The 24,433-nt window shown below is 42.3% G+C and overlaps 1 protein-coding gene across 1 annotated transcript in view; it reads left to right on the top strand.

The window, feature by feature from the left end:
* The first annotated feature begins 487 nt into the window (after positions 1–487).
* The window catches only part of DENND1B (DENN domain containing 1B), a 277,634-nt gene continuing 253,688 nt past the window's right edge, over positions 488–24,433 (top strand). Inside the window, exons 1-2 of the mRNA XM_090048607.1 lie at positions 488–873; positions 6,083–6,147. Of these exons, the coding sequence (XP_089904733.1) occupies positions 857–873; positions 6,083–6,147 (82 nt within the window). The 5' untranslated portion in view covers positions 488–856. The remainder of the gene's footprint in view (positions 874–6,082; positions 6,148–24,433) is intronic.

Below are 24,433 nucleotides of genomic sequence, written 5' to 3'. Positions count from 1 at the left end.
GTAGGGGGTACCCCCCTTAGCGCTGGCTGGGGAGTGGGGCACCAGGAGAAGCACTGCTGGCAATCAGCCACAGGGGACCCCCCCTTCCTGGTCCATGCCATCAGCTGTGGGGGCACCCCCCAGTTACTGACTGGCTGCTGGGGGGGCAAGTGCCCCCCCAACTTAGGAGGCACCAGTCGCCCACGGGCTGAGGAAGCATCTGCAGCTGGAAGAGCCCACACCAACTGCAGCCGCTTCCTCAGCCTGGCGCAGGGCATTTATACCAAAAGGGGCAAAGAAGAATTTTTAAAAAATAAAAAATATCCGCCACTCTTAGAAGATGAACTCGCACGCATTTCCCCCAGCGTTTTCTCTTTGATGATGAAGGGTTTGGCTCTGGTGCAGCAAAGGGGTTACTGCAAAGGACCCCGCTGTCTCTGTTTTTGCCCTGGAGGGGGGAGGGAAGAAACCGGAGGGATCTGAAGTAGACGCGGGCTGCAGGGGAAGGCCGGGCCCTTGCTGTGCCGGGTTCCCACGCCGGGCCCCGCCTCGCTCGGGCCAGGCCGGCGACCCCGGCGGGCCCGGCCCGGGCAGCCCCCGCCCTGCGGGCTCAGGTGACACGGGCCGAGCACCTCCTGCGGCCGTCGCGCCGCTTCCTGGTTCCCAGGAGGTGCTGGAGCCGCGGCAACAGGAACTGAGCGGCCGGGGCGGGGGGAGGAGGAGGTGCCGCCGCCGTGACGGCCCGAGCCGGGGCCGCGCCGCAGCCGCCAGCCGCCGCCGTGACCCCCTACCCCTCGCCGCCTCCCTCCCCCGCCCGGCGCGGGGCCCCGTCCCCCTCGGCGCGCCGGGAGCGGCTGCCGGGGCCCGCGATGTGAGCATGGACAGCAGGATCAAGTGAGCGCGGGGCCGGCGTGGCGGTGCTGCCGGGGGGAAGGGAAAGGGGGAGGGGGCGCCTAGGCCAGTGACAGCGCGGGGTGCCCCTGGCCCGCGGGAGGATGCTGCCCTCTCCCCGAGCCGCTGCCCCACCCCCGGCATCCTCCCTGCCCCTCATCACGGAGAGTCGCCCTCCCCGCCCGCCACACACCCTCCTCTGGACATGGCCCCTTCATTGCCAGGCCGAGCCACACGCGCCCCTGGGCTCACGGGGGTGCCCCCGCCCAGCCGGGGAATCTGCCTGGCAAGAGAGGGGCATCGCCAGGGGGTGGTTTCTGCCCCTCAGCACCCTGCTTCTTGCGGACCCCAGGTCTCCTGGGGGTGCCAGACACCCCCCAAAAAACTTTCTGCTTTGTCAGAACCAGAGCAAACCTGCCTTGGCGCTCCGACCAGCAGCAGGTCCCTCTACCTGGACATAGGCGACTGGTAGCGGGGGCACATGTGCCCCCTGACAAGGCTGTCCCTGCCACTGCTGCCCCTGCCAGCTTCTGTGGGCGTTCACCTGTCCCCGGCACCAATGCCAGCCCTGGCTTCTGCGGGTGCTCACCATCCCTGTCCCTGCTGCCGCCACCGGCTTCTATGGGTGCCCCCTCGGACTTTGGAGGCATCAGTCACCTGGATTCTCTACCTGCAGGGTTCGAATTATGCCTTGACTCTTGGGAGGGGTGGGAGGGTCTGCAAAAAAAAAAAAATTGAGCTGCCCATCACCGTGCCCTAATGCAGGGGTCATGGGTATGTGTGCCAGTGTGGCACTCAAAGGCATTTTGTTTGGCACATGTGCCTCAGGAAGGATGGCAGGGAGGGGCCAGGGCTGCACTATCACAACAAGGATCGGGCGCTTTGTGGCTTCCCCGCCATTCGCCCCTGGCATGCGAACATCTTGTAGGTTGAGGTTGTGGGTGTTTCTGGCACCCTACCCAAAAACTTTGCTGACCTCTGCCCTAATGGAATCAGAGACACCCCCCGCCCCCCAGGTTATGATTTTCAAATCTTACGGGGGGGACTGTCATCTCATGGGGGGTGGGGTTCAGACTCCCCAAGCTCCCCCAGTAATACAGTTAGAAAGAAACTAGAAGTTTTAGTAATGTGCTAGGGGCCTAGGCCCCTAGTATAATTATTATAATCCCCTGCGCCCTGCCAGCCAGTTTAGGAGAGCAACAACTCTCATAATTTTTCACATGGAGTTTTCTGCTTGTTGTCTCTCCGTAGCTTCTGCAAATAAATAGGGCCGTTTTTCAGCAATGGAATTGTTTGCCCTGGTTGCTGCACCTGTGAAATGTACAGGCAAAGTTAGCTCTGGTTCTGAGGACGCACTGTGCAAATACCGCATAAAATATAGTGGATCAATAGGGTGGTTGTTGATCAACATTCCTCTGAATCTAACAGCATTTTTATACTGTTGAAGAGAATCACCTTTCAAGAACTTAAGAGGATATAGCTACCTTAGAGAAAATCTGAGTGTTATCATGGTTGTGAATGTTGATAAAATAATTTCAGTGAAGTTAGTTGTTTGTAGTGGTTTACAGTTACTAATTGATATGCAACTATTTTGAAGTGCCAAGGAAATGGTGATACATACCTAGCTAAAACTAAGTTATAAAATAGCATGACTACATTTTTGTCTCTGATTCTGTAAAAACAGGCCTTTGAATACTTTTATGGACTTCCTTAATCAGAGTGTCATGATAAGAGGCTAAATCTCTCATATTTACTCTGAATAAGTGTGCTGCTGTTTAGGAGTTGTGATAGACAGTCTGACAGTTATGAGAGTAGATGAGTTTGTGAAGGGTAAATTGAGACCTACTTTTGTGCAAATACAGACTTTACGGCACTGTACTGAAGGGAGTGGATTATATTTTCAAGAGCTTCCTTTTTGACTGTAAATTCAGTTAAAAAGTGGAACTGTAAAGTCCTAATCCTGTATTTTTGATATTGTTTCAAGGGAAATTAATAAATTAAATACGGTGTAATGCCTATCTCTTAGAAACAAGTGGACAGGGAAATTGAGCCAAGAGACTAAACCAACACCTTGGCTAGAATTTTATTAAGTCCTTTCATGGCAGGGAGGTGGTGACATTTTTCTTGCTACAGGGTGGATTCACATAGTCCACTCTTTCCTTCAGTGCAAAGAGCTTGACCCTCTTCAGTTTCATTTTGATTTTGCTAGAGCAAATTCTGTATCATTAACACCTGTGTAAACTGTTAGTACCCTGGGTTTATATTGGCATAACTGAGATCAGAATTTGGCTTCCAAGTTTTCATAGGACCAGCCTTAAAAAGTTCTGCAAAGTGATGTGATGTGGGAGGGACATGTGATTGTTATACTTCCCTATAAGACCTGAGTCTTAGTATCATTCCATATTTTCGTAAATGATAATGCCTAATAGTGAAGGCAAAAGAAGTTATGAAAAAATAATTAAATAACTGATGATAGTTGAAAGTTTCCCTTCCAGTTCAGAATCCTTCTAAAATTAAAAAAAAAAAATATTAAACCACCATCCACGATGTGTTTTATATGCAACACTCTTGAAATCTGGAACCCAATCTCTAAGGCTAGGGACCGACATTACACATAAACAGGCTTAAGTGGTCAGCAACTGGTTTAAATATGTAACAGAACAGACATTCAGTACATATAAACCAGTTTGAAAATGGCTGAAACCGGTTTGAGATAAACCTGGTTGAATGTAGTATCAGATTTAACAGATTTGGCTCAAACAAGTTATGAAATGTCTGGTTTCATAAACCCCCAGCATGCTCTCTGGGCTAGACAGTGCTCTGCTCCACCTGCAGGGCTGACCCCGCTCCTCTGCTCTCTAGCTGAGCAGGGACTGGCTCCAGCAGACACTGGCCGGCTTGGCTCCATTAAGGCAGAATGGGCGGGGGGGTAATTCTTCCCTCCTTCTCTTCTTCCCCCACTGCAGTCAGGGTCAGCCTGTCTGCTGGGGAGCAGAGGGGATGGGGCTGCAGTAGTGGCCCCTGGAATAGGCAGACCCTGCCTGCAGGGAAGGGACGGAGGGAAGAATTAACTCCTCTCCCTGCTCCTTCACCTTAATGGGGCCATGCTGGGTTAGTTGTCCCACAGGGTTGGGAGGGGAGGGGAAGGGGTACTCTGTAAGGTGCTGGATGGGGAATCTTCTCCTTCCCTTCCCCCCTGCCGCCGGGTTGGAATGGGAGGGCTCCATGCAATGCTGCCTGGCCCCAGAGTGGGGGCGGGGGCCAGGGGGAGGTTCTGTTCCATGCTGGGGGGAACTATTCCCCCTTCTTCTCCTCCCAGAGGGGCAGCCGGAGCACAGAGCTTGCTGGGCAGGCTGTCAGTGTGTGAGGGAGGGTGGGGGGTGTAGGGCCCCCACACAGTCCTTCCATGGCATGCAGCCCTCGCTGCCTGGCAGCAGGTGGGGAGGTCAGGCTGCTCATGCCTGGTGCAGGTGTGGCTCCAGGCAGCACTGCGTTGCTCTGGGGGAGGGAGCAGAGCCTGCCTTATTCCCAGGACTCTGCTCCCTGAACCTGAGCCAGTTGCTTCCCCCACTCCCTGCTGTGCTTCAGGGATAGAAGCGGCCGGACACGGTACGCGGGGCTGTGCTCCTCACCCCCAGTGCAGCGAAGCACTGGCTGCCTCTATCCCCCACAGTTCCACACTCATACAGGGAAGCCCTACGCTGAATTCTGCAGGAAACCAGGGGACAGGCTCCCTCCACTCCCACCAGAGTGCTGGGACCTGCACAGCGGAGAGTGGGACAAGTAGCTGGGTCCAGTGCGGGGTTGGAGCTGCAGGCTCAGGGAGCAGAGCCACAGGGATAAGGCAGGTTCCACTCCCTTCTCCAGCGCAGTGCTGGCCAGAGTCACGTCCATGCCGGGCACAAGCGCCCTGACCTCCCCGCCTGCTGCTGCTGCCAGGCACCATGGGGGAGGCTGGGGTGTGTGTGGGGGTCCCTACACCCCGCACCCTCCCTCACATACCCAGCTTAGTTCCATGTGCCTGCTACCTCTCTGGGGGGAGGAGGAGGAGGGGGAAAAGTTTCCTCCAGCATGGAACAGAGCCTCTCCCTGGCCTGGGATGGGGGAGAGTAGGGGGAAGAGTCCCCTTCTGGTGCTGGGCAGCATTACATAGAGCCCCTCCTCCCCACCCTGCTGCAATGGGGGAGAAGTAGGGGGAACAGTCCCCTCTGGGGCCAGGCAGCCTCACAGAGCCCCACTCCCACCGCAGGGAGTGGAGAAGGAGGGAGAAGAGTACCCCAGCACTGCTCCCAGGCCCGTGGTGGTGGGGGAGAGGGAGGAGGGGGAAGAGTTCCCCTCTGGGGCCAGGCAACTCTGTGCGTCTGGATTACTCCTGGCTGTTGGAGCTGCTGGGGCGGGCCAGCCCAGGTCTGGTCATATGACTGTAATGTAAATGCTTATTCATGGACAATAGATGTTGTATCGTAATGGAATATATTTAATGGTATTCTTTTCTAACAAACACTTAATTTTTAGGAGGCAATTAGAAGATGAGTTATTGCATTCATATTTTCCTACTGGTTGAATTGTGTGCTGGATTTAGTTGACTGTAAATGGAATTGCTTCTGAAGGAACAGGCTAAGTGACTGTCAACTCTTAAGTTGATCACCGAACATATTAAGAAGATAGATAGGCTTATGGCTAAATCATGATGATAAACTTAGAATATGATGGGACTACTCTCATCACATTCTAAAACTAAAAGTTTTTAAAAATTTTAAAGAGGAAAAGGCCAAGAGGCCCAAATCAAACTATTAAAACTAAGTTTGAAACCAATATATTAAAAGCCCTTCTTTCAGTACTAAAGGCCAGTTTTGTAAAGCAGACTGTTCTTGCTTTTAAAGTTATTCTTCAACATATACATTCTGTAAAGTGTTATAGTGAAGTGATTGAAAGGCTGTCAGACATGGGTCATCATTTCTTGTATATTTCATGTGTGGTGTGATCAGAGTTTTTTTCTGAGAGAATATAGCTCACTTTCTTACGGGCTGTTTAGGAAGATGTAGAAGTCTTGTAAAAATTCAGAAATCACATGAATGAAATCATTAAGAGTGGTGATCATGTCAAGTGGCATGCAAACTATATTACATTGTAAAGAATGCTCGACAATCTGTATTAGTCCATTTAGTCTGCTTGCTATGGCTAATCAACCAACTTGTCTTTTTACTTCTAGGGAAAATCCAGAACGTACCTTTGATTTAGTAGTAAAGGTAAAATGCCAGACATCTGAGAATGAAGGTAATGTACTCCAACTATTGGTATTTATTCATAGAAACTAGGGATTGAAAAGTTCTGTTAGATTACTTAATTCATACCCTTTCAACTTTGTCATTTCATGTTTTGAACCGTGGAAATTTGGAATTGTATTAGAAAATGCTCGCAGCTATTATTTCGTTCCTTTTTTTTCATCCATTCATGTTCTGTTGACAGAAGGTCAAGCATTTACAAGACTTTAGTGTTTTGGGCGCTATGTGGTTTTAGTAAGTGCAAATATACTGTTTTTGGCCACTTGCAGACCTGAAAAACAAAACAATGCTTACTGGAAGAGGCTTCGCATCAGTTTGACCCAGCTTGTCCAACATCTGTATAGATCCCGCTGGGCTTTTTGGCACTTTTAACTAATAGCTGATTGAATCAGCTATTAGATAAAAGTGCCAAAAAGCCCCACTGAAGCATGTGATCTATACAGACGTTGGGTGAGCCATGTCAAAACTGATGTGATGCCTCTTTTGGGTGTGCACTGTGCTTGGTGTGGAGGTGCACCGACCTGACAGTAAAGCCCTGTTTTGTTTTGTTGGGTTTTTTTTTCCACATGTGTAAACAGCCCTTATTCTGAGAGAGTTGCCTGAATATCTTGAATTTCTGTTTGTACTCAACTCCTGTAACCTGTTAGTGTGTAAAACTGAGTTGCATAAGTAATTGAATTTATCAGTGTCTCATAGTTGAGTCTAAAGAGGGCTTTGAGTTTTCCTGCCACTCTGGAATTATTTTCTTAATCAGTGCTGTAGCAGAAAAGAAACTGCCTAAGTAACAGAAAGCAACTTCTATTACACAGCAGCAGTTTTGTTAGCTGACTTGAATTGATATTAGGAGTCAGTTTCATGTTTCTACAAGCAGTCTGATAAAACAGCTGACAGAGCAAGAATGCGATCACAGTCCTCATCCTCACTACTCCTATAGGAAGGCTGATCTAGAACTTTATTTTGGTGATGGCTATTAACCAGATTTCAGCTTTTAGATTCATTTGTGGTCAGTTTATGCTCATTTGTTGCTTTGCCAGTTTTGTCCTTTAGCTTTAGTACCTTCTCTATCCCTTATGGACTACCCTGATGGGACAGAGGTTATATTCCCTCTCAGCATCTCCTTGATTAGGTTAAGCAATTTCTAAGCTCTTTTATTATTCTCTAGTAAGATAGGTTCTACATTTCCATGGTCATTTTAGTATCATGCACCTGTTTCAGTTTTCAGTAACCTATACGATTTTAATTTGCCTTGCATCTAAATGTGCTCTTGACACTATCCCCTATTGATTTCAATAGCTCCCCATAATATTCTCTATTTCCTCTGCCTTTAAGAACATGGAGCTGCACTTGCTATCCTGATAATCCGCCGTCATTCTTTTATCCTCTTTAATTACTACTGAGTATACTTCTACTTTTTCCCAACCAAACTTCTTGAATATATTATCTGTTACTAATGCCTCAACTTTCTCTCCTCACGGTCCCTCTTCGACCCTCAGCTTGGTCATTTCTAACCTATTCCACTTTTCTGAGATTTCTCTCATCAAAAGAGGATGTTACATCCTGTCTGTTTTAATGACAGGATATGCAGTCCAGCATTTATATTGGAGAAAATATTTGGGTTTCTTCATAACTTATTTTTCTTGTCTACATTGCACTTATTTTTCTTGATGGGCTAGCTTCCTTCATACAGTTTGCTTTCCTTCCTTGACTTGCATTTGCATTTTTCTGGTTCTTTGCTGATTTAACTTTCCAGTCTCTGATTGCTTTTTTAAATATTTCTCACAGTGACCCCTGTCTTCCCTTCCCTCTACATGCTTTCCCGTGTAATACTCTCATTATCATTTGAAACAATGAAAATACAGTCTTCATGGCCACCCTCTTCACTTCTTATCTGCCCCTATATTCTGCTCTTGTTTTGTGACTATCTCTTTGACATCTCTTTCTGGATATCCAGACATATTTTAACTTGACTCAGGCTTTGGCTTGCAACCTTCATGCCATATTCAGCTCTTCTCTGTCTTCTTTTCTCCCCTGAGATCTAAGCAGTTGATTAATCCTTCCAGTTCTTCAGCTCTGTGCTATCTTTAAAATCTATCCTTCTTTCCTGTTCCCAGCACCTCAGTTCCATACTCTTGTCATCTTTTGCTTTCACTACTAGAGGGTTCTCATTTCTGACTTCCCTGAATCTTGCATTATAGTCTTAAAATCTGTCCAACACACTGTCGTAAGAACCCTTTTCTTCACTTGCAGTTTTGTGACCTCTACTTGCGCAAATCCTCTATTGATTTCAAGTCTGTGCAAGGCTTGGCTTCTACTTATAACCCAGTAGTAGTTTCCTAGAACACTGTATACCATTCATCTGCATATCTGGTAAGTGCATATTCACTTAGATGCATAACACTATGCCAGTATCAATTTGTTCCCTACTGCATACATTGTAACAGACTCTGGCTGTCTGCATATTCATACCTTAATAAAAAAATAGAATGTATAGGATGTTCCAACCCCAGTCTACTTTATAACTTAATTGTACTCAACTGCTTCAGAAACCGTGAAGGGGAGACACCTGTCAAAGGGCTGCTATTCGAAGCCTTGAAAAGGGCAGGAGCTAGTCATTTTTACAGCTGCTCCTCTCATTTTTAAAGCTTCTAAAGCATCACTGACAGTGACTATTAGAAGACTTGAAAATGAAGGATGCTGGTAAATTTTGGGGGTGCTAATACCACAGCAATACCTGCAGTGCTGTGGTATTAGCAGCCTCAAAACTGACTCGCTCCTCTCATCTTCAAGGTTTCTAGTTATCACTGTGGGGGCTGCTGTTAGAAGCCTTGAAAAATGAGAGCTAGTCAGTTTTTGGACTGCTAATAGAACAACACTGATACCATTCTATACTTAGCGAACACTGAATGCTTATGTCAAATCTGGGTAAAGGTTTACTTAGTCTGGGTGAGTGCAGAGGTCTTGCCTAGTCCTGAGACTTCTGTGTGTTCACAGGGAGTGTGCTGGGCTTCCTCTTACTCTGTATACTCTGTTTCAGTTCACCTTAAGGTTCCCTGGGTTGTCTCCTAACAATGAGACTCTACCTTTTTCATATCTCCCCTTATGTCTTGAACATCCTTTCTCACTCTTTGTCCCCGGTAGCCTTTTCTTTTCCTCTCTCCTATCTTTTGTTTAGTCTTCTACCTCTATCCTCCATGCTAGCTCTAACACCCAATTCTTAACATATAAAAATATATTTGAAAAAAAAGGAACCAAGATATCCAACGTCTACATTTTGATTTCAGTTCTGTATAACAGTTTTTGTGGCCTTCTCCCCATAGTTTCTAGGCACTTACCAGTAGTGTGTTCAGTGACGTGACTCACATTTATCTTATGAAGCATATTCTACACCCCTCCCCCATCCCTTCCCCAGGAGGAAGAATTGTGTGTGCTTTTTTAGGATGTGTGTTGGTAGAGTGATATTACTTTTCTAAAATGTATGCTTCTGTGCACTTACGCTGGGGAAAGCAAGGCCAAAGAAGGTAACTTTACATTTGGAGTGAGAGGCAGGGGAAATCTGTAATGACCTTTAGTTTCCATGTGGGTTCATTCAACAGTCTCAGACCAGCCCTGGAGAAAGGTTCATCTCTTGCACAGACAGGCTTTACAGTTATGGCAGAAAGGTCTATTGTACCTGAGTAGACAGTGGTTTTAAACACATCTGCCCCTCTTCAATTTTATGCTGCCTTGCCCATTCCTTGGGCACTGTCTTAAAGTGGAGGGTAATATTGCTGTGTGAGTGTGGTATGTATCAATAAACTCTAGAGAGTGTGATTCTGAAGAGATGCTTGGCCCAGGTCTTTAGACTTGAAGACAAGGGCTGAAACCTTGAATTTGTTTCATCATTCCATCGATAATGATTCTGGAGTATGGATGACAGGTTTGATGTATTCAAATAAATCTACATTGATGAAATGTACTGCATAGTTACATACTGGTAAGGTTTTCCTAAAGAGCTGATTGTCTTGTGCCCGGATAAACTGCACTGCTGTAGTCTAGGCAGGAGGTGACAAGTATATGTACTGCCAAGCCCATGTTGTCATTCTCCAAGGATGAGAGTGTCTCCTTTTCAACTACTGATGTTAGAAAACATTACATATGCTTGATGCTAAGTGAGAGCTTAGCAACAGCAAGGAGTCAAAGTAAACTCCTACACACAAACCTGAAATGTCAAGTGACACCAACCAAATGAGACTGATCCATGGCTGCAAACTCTTGAGAGAGCCTTCTTCTGTCCACTATCCTTACCTCTGTTTTGCTTGGGGTCAGATTCAATCAGCTACTTTCTCTTTTTTTTTTAAATCCATGCACTGACTTCATCCAAGTATCCATTGTTTTATGGTCAAATCTAGTCTAGGAAAAGTGTTACTGCCTGCTATCTTTATCTTGTTGTCACCTGAGTCTATGTCATGTGACCCACGTTCATAGTGGCTATATGTTGAATAGGACTAGACAGAACATTAATCTCTGTTCGACTCCACATATGTGAGATCCAGTGATGGAGGTGTGGTTTTCTATTAATACTCTCTGGAATGCACATGGGTATTGTAATAATCACCTTTCTGTATTCCCTGCAGCACTGTGGATTCATTATCATCTCTTTTTTATGATAGATTAATTTAGATAGCAAAGCTTATTGCATTTGTCTGCCACTATGAAAATAATTGTGTCAGATAAGTATAGGTGAATATTTAGACTGTTTTTATATAAGAGAATAATATAAACCACACAAAATAAAAGTGTAATTTCTTCAGCACCACTTTAAAAACTAAACACAAGCTTATTTGGCTAAACAGGAAGCTTTCACAGTCAGCTTATTATAAGGCCAGACAAATTTGACAGTTCTCCTGTATTGTAGGTCTTGCCTTTAAATGGATTTTCATGCTAGGATAGTCTTTTGAATATATCATACTTCAAAACATGGTCCATTCACCTGTTTCTTTGCTTGTGTTCCTTTCTTTCTTCTGAAAGAGATTTGTGTTTAAATAGGGGCTTTCTCCCTCGCATCCCATCTGCTCCTAGTGCTTCATCCTGCAGTGAAGTCAGGGTTGAATTTGTGACATCATTGTCATCAGGGTTGCCGTGGAAATATTGCAGGCACAGAATTATGATCTCCTTGCATGAGTGAGCAGTAGGCAAATCTGATTTGAGAGAGAAAGACCTTAATGTGTCCCAGGTATCTTTAGGGCTTTCTTAAAAAATATTCTAATGTGCCTTTTATTGTAATGTTTTCTGAATTTTTTTATCACCTTTTGGTAGCATGTAAGAGTTTAAACAAACAAATAAAAACTAACACATCCTTGCTGGATGTCTGATTGTAAATAAATTGTTACTTAATAGAATAGCTTTACCTGCACTAGGTTTTTCCTAATTAAGTGAAAGGGTAGTTTGTTGGTAAAATTAGCAGTATTCTGAAGTTTGTTTTGGCACGGGAAAAATGTTTTGGTACCCTTTAAAATACAGAATAATTTTCATAGATGGTTAATTTTCAGGTGTGACAACCCTGAGAGTGGTATTTTCAACAAGAAGGCTGCATCCAGATGAGTGTGGCCGTGCAGTATATGGCACTGCAGGCACATCTGTGGTGCCACATGCTGCACGTTTAGTTGTTCTCTGTCCTGCAAGGGAGCAACGTGGAGGGCTTTTTTGACCCCTGGATATCCAGGAGTCAAAAAGACCAGCAGAAAAAAAAAAAAGTGGAGCACTGCTCATGGTGGCAGTGTGGGCTGCCTGCAGTTCCACTGCTGGCTAGGCTCTGTGCAACAGGATTGCTGCTGCTGAAGCCCACAGAACTCCAGGTAAGGCTCTTGGGGCCAGCCCAGCACTGGCCCCAGCCTCCCTTACCCCACCTGGTAATTTACCATGCGCCAAACCATGTGTGGCACAGGCATTTCCCCGGGACAACTAGGGAAACCTAACGTCTACTCATGTCTGGTCATGGCATAATTAAGCAAATAGGCACACAGTGCCATGGGATACATTTTGAACCTGGTTTTCAGGGGTAGTTGAATGACTATTGTTTTCTTGTCACTAGAGCTCAGAGTGCTCTCTTCATTAGATCTGAGGAAGGTTACCTTGTGCCCAGAAGCTTGTCTAAAATCTCTCTGAAATATGCATTTGGTCCAGTTAGATGTCTCCCAAAAATATGCTTTCCAGTTCATTGGAGGAGTTTAAAGGAGGAATATTATGATTAGTAATGTTACCACTTGTGGCTGGTGTAGCCACATTAGTATGAGCAGGTAGCTTTTTAAAATGTAAATACACACTGCATTAATTAGTTGAACACATAATGATATTAATGCTAGTCGCATAAAAACTAACAGGACATGATTTAGAGTTTTTGTTTCAGCCTTTATTAATTGAATGATACAAGGAAATATTTCTAGTGGTTTTTTTTCCTGTTGGTGGAGGAGTACCAGCACAAGAAAAGAGGCCGAGCCATGCTTTAATATGTATAATTCTATGAGCTAATGTCAGAGCTAAAGTTCTTGTTATTGCCCACCAGCAAAGTAAAATGGTAAAAGACTGCTGTAAATAATTGTTTTTGTAACTAAGTAGTAAATTTAGCAGTTGAGGTGATCCTGTAGATTATCCATAAGCAAAAATCCTGTGAAATTTAGGCTTAGAGAACCAGTGGGAAAAAAGTTTTAGACCTTTGCAATACAGTCAAAATTGTACATACACCAGCTGGCATAAGACAGATAACATGTTATCTGATTAGTGCAGTGCAGAGAAGCATTTTCCTCACCAGAATGTATGCAATGTTCATAAATTTGTGGTGTAGGCTAACTTGTATACAACGTGGTTTTCTACGTGAAGAAGTGTATAGAACATAGATAGCCATAGGCTTCTTGCTTGTGTGTTTAAAGTGCCATGTACACATTGTCCTGAACCAAAAACATTATGGGAGTCTTTATCTTTATTTCGTAGGAGCTACATGTTTTCTTATTTCTGTCATCATGCTTCCTTAATTTATTTGGCACACTTTAGCAGCAGAAGAAACATGTTACCTTTTAATGTCTTCAGCTGTCATTTAAGAATGGTCTTGTAAAAAAAGGCCTAACTTCAAGCCAGACATTACAATGGAATATTAAGTAATTCTTTAGGCTTTATTTTTTAAAAAAAATGTATTCCAGGGCTTTTGTATCTTTCATATTAGTGATATTTGGTAGACATGGCAAGTGGAACCAGTAGAATTTGGCACGTGGCTGTTAGTTTCTGCTGTGCTGATATGTTGAAACACTTTACTTCTATACCTTTGGAAACCTTTCTTTCTTTTCCAGGTTTATGCTGTAGAGGTTCTTTTCAGTGTCATATCTGAGCATAGAGGTTTGCCACATGGCTTAACTGAATCTGCCTAGAATCTTTGTGCCCTTGTCACTTCAGCTCAAAAGGCAAATAGAAAGTTTCTGAATGGCTGCTGTCTTAGGTTCTTCTACAGGACCTGTGCAGATATTATTTATGAGTGCATATCCAGTAAAATGTATGTATCTAACCTTAGGTATTAGCTGATGTTTGGACTGTTACCTTCTGTAACAGTTTCTTCCAACTTCAGTGTTGGGAAAATTTGTCATCATAGTGCGTGCGCATCCCCACGAGCAGGAACATGTGTTTCTCCCAGCACAAGTAGCAGTGGCACACCTTGTGCTGCTGCTACTTTTCCCTGGAGAATGCCCATGCCATGTGTGCTCTTGTATCTGGCACATTGCCCTGGATAGGGTAGGGGAGGCTGGGGCCAGCAACTGTTCTGGCCTCAGCAGCCTTTCCTGGGGTCCTGGGGGTCTGTGGGAGCTGAAGCCATGCTCTCCTGCAGCGTGGCTCCGGTTGTCCAGGCTCCAGTTTTGGGTGGCGTATGCTACCCCGACATATGCCATACCACTTTTTTTAGGCAAGGGGTTTTTTTTGACCCTGTGATCTTCTGGGATCAGAAAAACCTTTCTGTGCTGTGAAGTAGCAGCGTAAGGAAGGCCTGCATGTATGGCACTGGCACTGAAGACAGGTCTGCAGTGTCGCATACCACGTGTCTGCATTTGCTTTACTAACTCAATTTAGTTTGGCATTACTTATTCCAAAATACTAACCTTTGGTTAATAATAAGGTATGTTGGAAGTTTATGTCTTTAAAGAATCTTCTTATTTATTTTTCAGTCATTTAGGGAAACAATAACTGCTCTTGGGGATCTAATAAACAGGGTTTTATGGCATACTGTCAGTAAGCCCAAGAATGTAGACCCTTTATATAACATGGCGTTTGGTTGAATAAGACATATTTTAACAAATTAATGAACTTGTTGCACAGGACAATACTTAAAATGAATGCTAGTATTAAGTGGGATATTTAGTTCCATTGTGGTCCTTAGTCTGCAAGTAGGTCAATGCAATTGGAATCACATGCATGGGGACACTAGGGAGCCCTCAGTTACTTCATTGAGTTTCTGCTCACAAGTTTGTCTGTATGGAGCTGTTTGCAGGACTGCGGCTTGTGCATGGGCTCTATGTAATTTTTTTCTCTTTTCTGTAAAGAGCTGTTTATTAACCACAAGCCCTGTGAGTCTGTGGGTGTAACGCGCTGATCAGATAACTGTTTTCCTCTGCCGGTTTCTTCTTAGAACATCTCTTGGGCCTCAATAAAAAGTTAGTTACAGCATTACAGCATTATAATGCACCAAGAATTCTTCAGTAATCTCATTCTTATTCTAAATATTTAAAACGATTAGTGGAACAGCCAGAGTTAATAGTATTTTTAGATTTCTTTTGCTGCTGGATTTTAAATTTTAGGGGACTAACTAAATGACTGCCTTAAAGTATGGCTTTCTCTCTCTCTGTTTTTTTATGGCAGAAAGGTGAATTTAAAAGTGGCCATTCACTGTGTGTTTTAATATCAAATAGATTTTGAATAAGTTGAATTGGAAATTTATACTTCTTCTTAACTGAGTAATCACCATCTATAGTGTTTTTCTGAAATGTTAACAGGTGCCTCAAGAAAAGATTAAATGCAATTTATGTTTTATAAACAAACAAAAATATGTGGGTTTTATTTTTACCCATGCTGTTTTGGAGAACATTTTTTTTGCTACATAATGCCTGAAGTAGTATTGTGCATCTCCCATTTCTAGACTTGTACTTCCTGCTTCCTGCATGATGAAGATCTTTGGACTTATAATTGATAGCAGTATTTGGCTAAGTGGTTTATTTGTGTTTTCTTTAAACGTATTTTCTTTTTGCATCTTTCTGAGGGCTCATCAAGGTCTTTAAAAACAATTTAGTAGTCTGTAAGAGTTGAGATTTTTGATAAATCAAAAAGTGCAGTGATGCACAAGTTAAAAATTCACTTCAGTTGTAACAATGAAAAGAGTTATTTACTTGCATATCTAACCATATGGATATTTGTCTCGGTAAGTATACTCTGGGAGATGCACATGACTCATCAAAGACTAGTTTAAAGTAATGGTAACTTAACCTTCAATTTACCAACATTGTAATTCTAGCCATACCTAGAGTTAATGTCATTATTCTAAAGATTTTCTTAGAATTTTACATTGCTGAACCTTTCAAAGAAAGGATTATAATGTCATTTATAACAAGAACCTGTAAATGTATCCTAGTTCATTTACAGCTTTTTTTTTCTTTTAAGTATTAAGGAATTGAATACCTAATGCATCATTTGCATGACCAAATGCTACACCAATAGGGGCCCGCCTTTTGGCAAGTGTGCCACAAATTAGCCCTGCACCAACCCTAAGTACTGCTTTAATCCCTTTCCTTTGCTTTCTGCTCCGTGCCTTGTGTTTCCTGCCTGATCTGCTGCATTGTTTTCTGTTCCATGCCCTATCTGTGACTTTGCTGTCTGTCTCCTCCCCAGTCGGCTGTGCCATATAGAAGTTGCCTGTGCTACTTGTGGCACACATGTCACGGGTTAGTCAGGCCTGTGCTACACAAACATTTTGAGGGCCAGATTAAGGTAGTGTCTGAGATTTGTGTAATATATATTTTTTTAAATCGAAGATTCCTGTTCGTTTTGAAAAATCTGAAGACTACGAGACAAAGCTTGTCTGAATACCTGCATGTAATCAGCACTTCGTATCTTCCAGTGTTAATGTGCTGGGTAGTCTTTTATTTTTAAAATGCTAAATGTGTAGGTACTTGAAAAATCTGAAGAATATGAGACAAAGATTGTCTGAATACCTGCATGTAATCAGCACTTCGTATCTTCCAGTGTTAACGTGCTGGGTAGTCTTTTATTTTTAAAATGCTAAATGCGTACGTACTGTTGCTGTCAAAAGTCTCTGTTGCAAAGAATTTGGAAAGACCATAACAGGTCAGAATGTTTTTGACACAGTGGATTCCTATTTAAAATTTCTGGGTTATATATTGGGAATCACATGTAGGTATTTGTACATATGACCGTGCTAATATTGCGCAGTACCCTCAAAAAGATTTTGTGGCACCCTAAGATGCCATGGCACCACAATTGAAAATCAGTGATGTAAGTTTTAGAGGAATGGTGGACTCATCTCCAACTCAGAGGCTCCAACCATAGCAAATGTATGGTCAAGCTGTCCAGGATATTGTTAATTGAGATGAATTATTCCCTTGCAAATATTTGCCTCAGTTTCTATGTAAATGCCATATGCTGTTTTAGGTTGTGACCAGTTTGTAGAAAATGGAAATGTAAAGGAAAAATTTGGGTTAACAACTATAAATATTAATATTTCTTTCAAAGAAGTACTTTTTAAACCTTTAGGATTTCTACTATGTGCTTAAGTGTGTTACTATTAAAAGTGGCACTATATAAAAAGCTTTGAGCTCAACTTCCTATGGAAGTTGGGTCACTTTTATAAAACTTGATAGCTCCTGCTTTTTACTTTGAAGCTCAGTTCTCTGCTACCGAAGGTGGCCACCTGTGTAATTATGTTCACTTGCTGGCTATTAAACTTTTGCATTCGGAAGTGCTAATAGTTCGCATGTTTTCTTGAGCATATGTCAGCATACTTCTGCCCTCCCACACACTCTGCACAGTCCACCTCAGGGGTAGGAGTGCATTTGGTTTGAGACTGACTTCACAATTCCTAAAGGAGAGTTGTTTTGTCGGTGGTGAAATGTTTCTCCTGGTCAAGCATAATTTGAAGGCCTTTTTCTCTTCTGCAATGAACTTAAAATGCAGTATTTTGTAAAATCAGCTTATGAGTTTAAGGTTTTCAAAAGTTGTGAGAGCCATAAGGCATCTTTCTCTAGCACTCTCTTCACTCATCAATGTGAGTGGAATGCAGTGCTTCTTCTCTGATTCACAGCATTGTTATTTTGATTTCTTTGTTTCCCAATTATGATGTTGTGCAGTGACTTACTAGGTGTGTCCATCATAAAATTTTGCTGGGATAGGAGGGCCTATGTATGTATATTATGAAGGCTGTTTTGCTAGTTTGTCAAACTGCAATTTATTTTAGTAAAAAGGAAATCTTTAAAATTGTTTTCCCACAATAAGGTAATGATACTTAAGAGGAAGTACATTAAGAGCAATTTGCAGGTATTTCCACTTGTAGATCAATGTGTGAAGAAGTCTTTTTCGTAAGAGAACCTTGCTTCAGATAATTTGTTGGTTTCCAAGAAGGAGAGTTCTGTGATGTCAAAGTCTGTTATAATGTCCTGTGCTTTTCAGACAGAAGTTTAAGACTGCAGATACTAAGCTTAAAAAAGGCCTCTTAGACATCAAATTATTGGCTCTTTTTGTTGCCCTTTTGGGATTTCTCTTCATATGGACTTTTGGAACTGATGAAAGATTTGAAAGTTGATTCTACAATTAGAATGTAGTAAACACTGGCGCAGGAAGAGTGTGTGTGTATACAGCATGCCTTGTGAAATGGGGCTATGATCTTTCTCCATTGAGGGCTCTGGGTACTGCTGTTTTTATATGGTTTTTATGTAAAAACATAAAACTGTATCAGTAAGTGTATCCCTTTGTAGCCTATTGAAGCTTTATGTATGCTTCTTTAATCTTGAAGTCATGAATGTTTTTTGGAAGGCATTGGTAGTGGGAATAGGGCAGTGGGGCCCAGATGTGGTGCATGTTTTATTTGTGACTGTCACTAGCTTGGGTAAAATACTTGACCTTTTGTGCAACAGTTTACTTCTCTTGGTATTATTAATGTGTTAAATGTACTGATGTCGTGCCTAGGAACCACGTGAATGGGCTAGTATCGTCTGGTGGCAGGCACTGCATCAACTTGATATAAAAAGGGCCAAAATGTCCCCTTTTTGTATATTTTAGAGTTGTTGGTTGTAGCCATGTTGGTCTAAGGACATAAGCAGACAAGGTTCTTTGGGTAAACGTGCTGCGTTTCATTAGACCAACTCAGTAGTTGGAAACATTGTTCTTTGCAAGCCTCCAGGTACAAAGACCCTTCTTCAGGCACAGGGAGAAGACACAAAGCAAGAACAAACTCTCCCTGTGCCTGAAGAAGGGTCTTTGTACCTGAAAGCTTGCAAAGAACGATGTTTCCAACTATTTAGTTGGTATAATTAAACATAGCACATTTACCCGAAGAACCTCGTCTACCTTCTGGTATGGGCATCTTGGCCCTGTGACTGCCCTTTTAAGAGGAACAGTCACATATTATAGATGGAGCTACACTCTGGAGATGATTATTTTGATATAGGAAGTGGGCTAGCTTTTAAGACAGGAATAGGAACAGGATGACTCTCAAGCAGTTGGCTGATAGAGTGGGAACCTATGAAGAACTTGGAGGCCTTGTGGAAGATCCTAATTTAGGAGAAAAGATGAGATTTGTGTGTGGAGCTTATGTAAAAAATTATCATGGGCTAATTGATTATGAATTTAAAAAAGCAGAAGCATTGGGAGAGAACCTGAACTTGACCTTGGGTGTAGTGTTAGTCTTTCCTGAGCTGGGAAGGCAGGCTCATATGACTTATATTACTGAAAATGTTTTCTTCTTTATCCTCTGTTGAAAGGTGTTGTGCAAGATGTTAATAATCACAATGGTCTAGAAAAGCATCTATGGATCTCAGTGTGTTTACTTGAACTCAGGAGTTTGGAATTTGGATCGAAGTCTGATTATTTTTTCTAGACTTTCGGGTGTTTGGCATCAGCCTGCTATGGAAAGAAATGCACGTTCCCAATTTGTGTCTGAAAATGGCACTTTGGTTTGGGTTCTTTTATGTTGTTTGGGTAATCAGTGTCACTACAATATTTTACTGCTGATCGCAGCTATTATTCAGGAAATAAGCTGGAAATGATCAGATCATAGTGGTTGAGACTGCATTTTCCTCCTAAACTCAAAATAGAAGCAAACCATGGATACATTGTGGTAGGTGTATTTAGTTGAAAGTAAGACGTGATAGATGCGAGTGAGGATTAACAGTTTAGACCTTGCTTTCTTTTTAAGGACTGTAGTGGTACGTGTATTATATGATTTGTTTTTATATGACATTCAGCATTACTTGAACCAAGAGCTTTGGTTATTTTGTTTGTTGTTTTATCTGATCCTTACTTTGCAAACCCCCACTGCTGAAAGATGTAGCATCACAGCTTTACTCTTGGAAAGGGGATAATGATTTTAGTATCTACCATTTTTTTCTTTATTCTGTTGTGCCATAGGCTGAAGGTATAGGTCTTTTTTTATAAGTGTAGGCAATTCCAGCTGACAAAAAAAACCCCAGTTTGTCAAGCACAGGAGCAAATTTATTAAAAAGAGCAAAGGATTCACCAGTGTTTTAAGCTGTTGTCTCTACTCTATATCCCAATGAGATATTAAATGCTAAGAAATGTTGAAATGCAGATTTGGTATGTCCTTTCTCACTGTACTTTAGACTGGATCCTCTTCATGTCCTTCAGGCTGAGTTCATTCCTAGGACCCTATTGATCTGCAAAACAGCCAAATCTGGATTGGGGTGGAAGTCCCTATCCAGTACTTGCTGCAATTAGGCATGTCTCTGGAACAGACTGACTGCAATGCAGGGACGAACTTACGGCAGTTACAGTTCTTTGATGTGCTTCAGATGGCTTACCCAAGGTTTGCAACCCATGCCATGCTTCTTTTCCTTGTTGGCATTACATGGGGCTCAAAGCTGAGATGGACAGGGTAGTCCTCATCTCATTCAGAAACTGTTTTTAGAACACCTGCCAATTCCAGTAGGCATCAGTTACATAGCTCATATTTTCAAAATTTTGTATTTTGAAGGCTAGAACTCAGTATTTTAAAATGAAGTCTCAAATGATATCGTCATGTGACTTTCGAGCTGTGTCTACAGTATCAGTGAGCTAATGCAGATGTTACTATTACTGTAAGTTAAGAGTTTACTAGGTTTTGTATTCTGTATTATCTTTCCTTTGCTTCTTATGCCTGTTTCTGTTTACACATTTTTTTTTTTTACTACTTACTTACGATAGAAAGCAGAGAATGGGCATAACAGGCTACTTTATTTTAGAATGAATGTGGCTTTGCAGTGTTATTATTTTGGAAGTTTTTCTTACTGCATTTTAAAATATGTTTTCCCTCTCCACATACAATAAAAATAACCACCCCGCTGCATAAATTTACCTTTCTTTCTGATCAGTAATAACTTAAACTTCATTTATGCCTAACTTGGTTCTGTACTGACTCTGGTATAATGGAGTAGAAGACACTGGATCATGTTTTGCCCTTAAATTTAACTGCTGTTAGGGGTGCACTGATAGAGATTTTTGGGGCCGATACGGATAGCTGATTTTTAAGGAGGCACATTGGCCAATACCAGTCCAGTTTCTGAACCCTAGCCCACAGTGGCAGCCCACCCTACTTTGCACAGATCCAGGGGCACACGCCCCCCCCCTCCCCCTTCCTCTCCTGGGATGTGCACAGCAGTGGGAGCCATGGCTCTGTTCCATGTCCTGCCTTGCCCTGACTAGGCAGCACCTGCCCCAGCCCCGCTCCCTCTCTCACTGCAGGGGCCTTGATCTGTGCCCTTACACCCCTTGCCTCCCCCTCCCCATCCATCACAGCAGACTTAGCAGGTGCATGCAGCTCTCCATGCTGCTGGGCTGCACTTTTGCCACCTACATACTGCACTGCAGCTGTGCGTGTGCACGGGCCATTTATCGGCCACATCAGGCCGATTTCTGATACAGTCAAGTTTCTTTATATTGGTGCCAATCCAATATCGGACCAATGAATCGGTGCACCTCTAACTGATATTTTTCATTTTGTATATACATAAAACAAGGCAATCTTAAGGTGTAAACATTGATGTAAAAATTGTACTGATATTAGATTATATCAATATAAACTGTTTCCATAAACCTATTCCCCCTTATGCTCTGTGACTGTAGCAAATACATTGCTTTTTCATTCAGTGTTAAGTTACAATGGCTAGAGAAGCGCAGTCGTGATGCTCTGTTTCAGAAAGTGCTGTTAGTAGAACTAATATTAGTTAAAGATATCAGGACACCTGATGGGAAATAAAATATATTTTTAAAATTTCCTTATCACAACTTTTGCTACTGTTTCTTATTCCTCAGTTTCAGTAAATGGACTTTTTTGTCGCATTGCAGTTAACTGCTGTGATAAAACATATTATTTTCATGGATAATGAACCATCTTGTGACTTAATTCTGCAGTTTTCTCAGCACTTTACCCCCATCCCCCCAAGTATTTAAGTATGTGCTTAACTTTAAGCAAATGCATAGTCCATGGAAGCCAGTGGGATTGGTTATGTACGTTTATGTGTTGTTCACAATGGTTCACTATATTCTAGTTAGAATAAATTGAAATGTATGCTCCTGGGTTCTGAACATATTGTAGCTTAGAAATAACTATCCAGAGGCTATAAAGATAAAAAATTTAAAGCTTAAGGTGATCAAAACATGGGTAAGGATTTCAGCAGCTTGCCTAATTAGCCACTAATGAATGTGAGAGGTTCCTTGGATGAGAAGAGTAATGGTAAACCAAACTGATTAAAAGCATTATCTGGACCCTATGGAGACCCAAGTATGCTCGGTTACAGTAATGTGACAAGTGTAGAGCCAAAGAAGTTACTATTTAGCATTTCTAGATTAAACAGAGAAGCAGTTCTACTCGCTCAGAATAAAAGGAAATTATTCAAACTTCCATTTTTCTGGGCTGAAGACAAAAGATAAAGACTTAACACTGTGACTAAACTGTGAAATGTGTTTTGAAAAACAATGCCTGCACTTGGATCTGCCATTTATCAGATGGACTGGCCATTTTTGAAGCTGTCTGCAGCCATGCACTTGTGTTTGGTCACAGCTATAAACTGCTTTCTATGGCCAGATAGGGCAAACATTGTCACCATGAAAATTAGCAAACTACTTTACCTCTTAATATATCTGTTACTGGCTTCACAATCCTCAAAGAAAAGTCAGTGTTACATTTTACATTTAAACAATAAAAATAAACAGAAATAAAGTATTTGCGTCGAATGACTGAGATAGAGGCCTTATCAAAAGATGAAATTAAAGACTTGATGCAAAGTGCACAGTGAAGTAACTCTTCTTTAGTTACCAGATATATGCTAGTTGTAAAACAGTGTGAGAAGGGGTATCAGGTCATATAAAAATGGTAGAAATTAATATTTTTTAAACTGATTTTTTTCACAAATGTACTTTGCACATTTGTGGTCTTGTGTCTCCAGAGTCAAGTGGCAGACTACCTTGCTAGCCAATCCCTTCATTGAGCTGCTTAATTTTCATTGAAGTGAAATATATTTTATAGTGACTGACTGACAACAAAGCACAGGCTTGTACCAAAAAAAGCCTTCCTAGCAGTTCAGATTTCTTTTTAAACAATTGCTGGCAGTCTGTCTTTTTTTACTGAGACACAAAATTGAAAATCCCTGTAATTTGTTGGATTTAGTCAGATAACCAAACAAACTTGTATTGGGTTTAAAAACAACATTCTAGTTTCTAACATTCTAGGTTTTTTAACTTAAAAGTTGAATCTTGTGTTTAAATTGAGCTTTTAGTATAGTAATGCAAGAAATTCTGATGAGCTCTTTTATTCTTTTAAACAGATCCTAATTTCAGTTACATCAGTGTGAAACTGGAGTGACTGCAGTTAACTTGAATTACCATGTTCTGATGCAGAATTTGACTCCCAATAATTGATTAATCTTCCTATTATACCTTTAGTTTAAACTAGTAATCTGGGTGGGTGGACTTATAGTTGACCTCACTTACATTAACATTATGTGACTTTTATTTAAAATGTAGATACTCTATATGAAAATATAATGTGCTCTTGATTGAAATTAACTGTAATTATGTAAAGTTCTGATGCAAAAGTAAAAAGCCATTGAACATTGACAGACATAAGTGAAAAGATGATTCTCCACCTGTTGAATTGTCATTTTGATAAGCTTATTTCACTTCCTTTATCTTCTCCTTTCTCTTACTATCTCATCTTCAGATAACGGGACAAAAAGAGATCTGGGTCAAGAGATGACTTTCTGTCACATAGTACTTTAATTAGTTGAAAAAATTCTGTTTTATGACTGTCAGCAACAAGTGGGACGCTACATATTCTTAGGAACCTGTCGATCCTTACATAACTGCCTTTCTTTCAGGCTCTGCTGGTTTCAGTCATTGTCAAGTTGTATCTTCCTCCCATGAAAATTCTTGTATGTGTCACGTGGTATGGCTCACACTAGTCCTGTGTACCACTTAAATCCTGAATTGGTGCTGTGCAGAGAGGCTGGTGGGGAAGAGACAAGATTTGTACCTCTGTTCCTCACACGCTGCAGAAATAGCGTCTAGCATCTAGAAATAGCTTTCTCCCATGCTAGCTTTAATACCCCATTGAGGTGCTTCTGAGAGGTGGTTGTTACCGTTCCGTATTTTAATTGGTAGATTTTACTTTTCCAATCTTTCCATGTCCCAGCTACAGAGATCTCATATACTTGCCATGTATGAGGCCCAAAAATTAGATTCTGTACTTGAAAAATTATAATTTTCCATATAGAGAATCTAATTATTTGACGGTTGTCTTAAATTTGTACCTTTTTGTAGCTGCAGCAGGGAGGCAAGTGGCAGCAGGGTGGGCAGCCTGACCCTGAACCATTTTTCCTCCACTACTTGCCCCCCAACTCCAGCTCCTGGTCTCCCAACACCTTGTCCCCTCTGCCTTCCCCTTGGTGTCTTCCCTCCACTTGCCCCCTCCATGCCTGCCCTCCAGCCACTTGCCCCTCCCTGCAGTACCCACCCGCCTGCTGCCTGCCTCCATCACTGTATGTTGT

Source organism: Crocodylus siamensis, chromosome 5, assembly GCF_052110815.1.
Source record: "Crocodylus siamensis isolate JL-2025a chromosome 5, ASM5211081v1, whole genome shotgun sequence".
Taxonomy (NCBI): Eukaryota; Metazoa; Chordata; order Crocodylia; family Crocodylidae; genus Crocodylus; species Crocodylus siamensis.
Note: the sequence above shows the minus strand (reverse complement) of the source record. Positions and strands in the feature narration are given on the sequence as shown.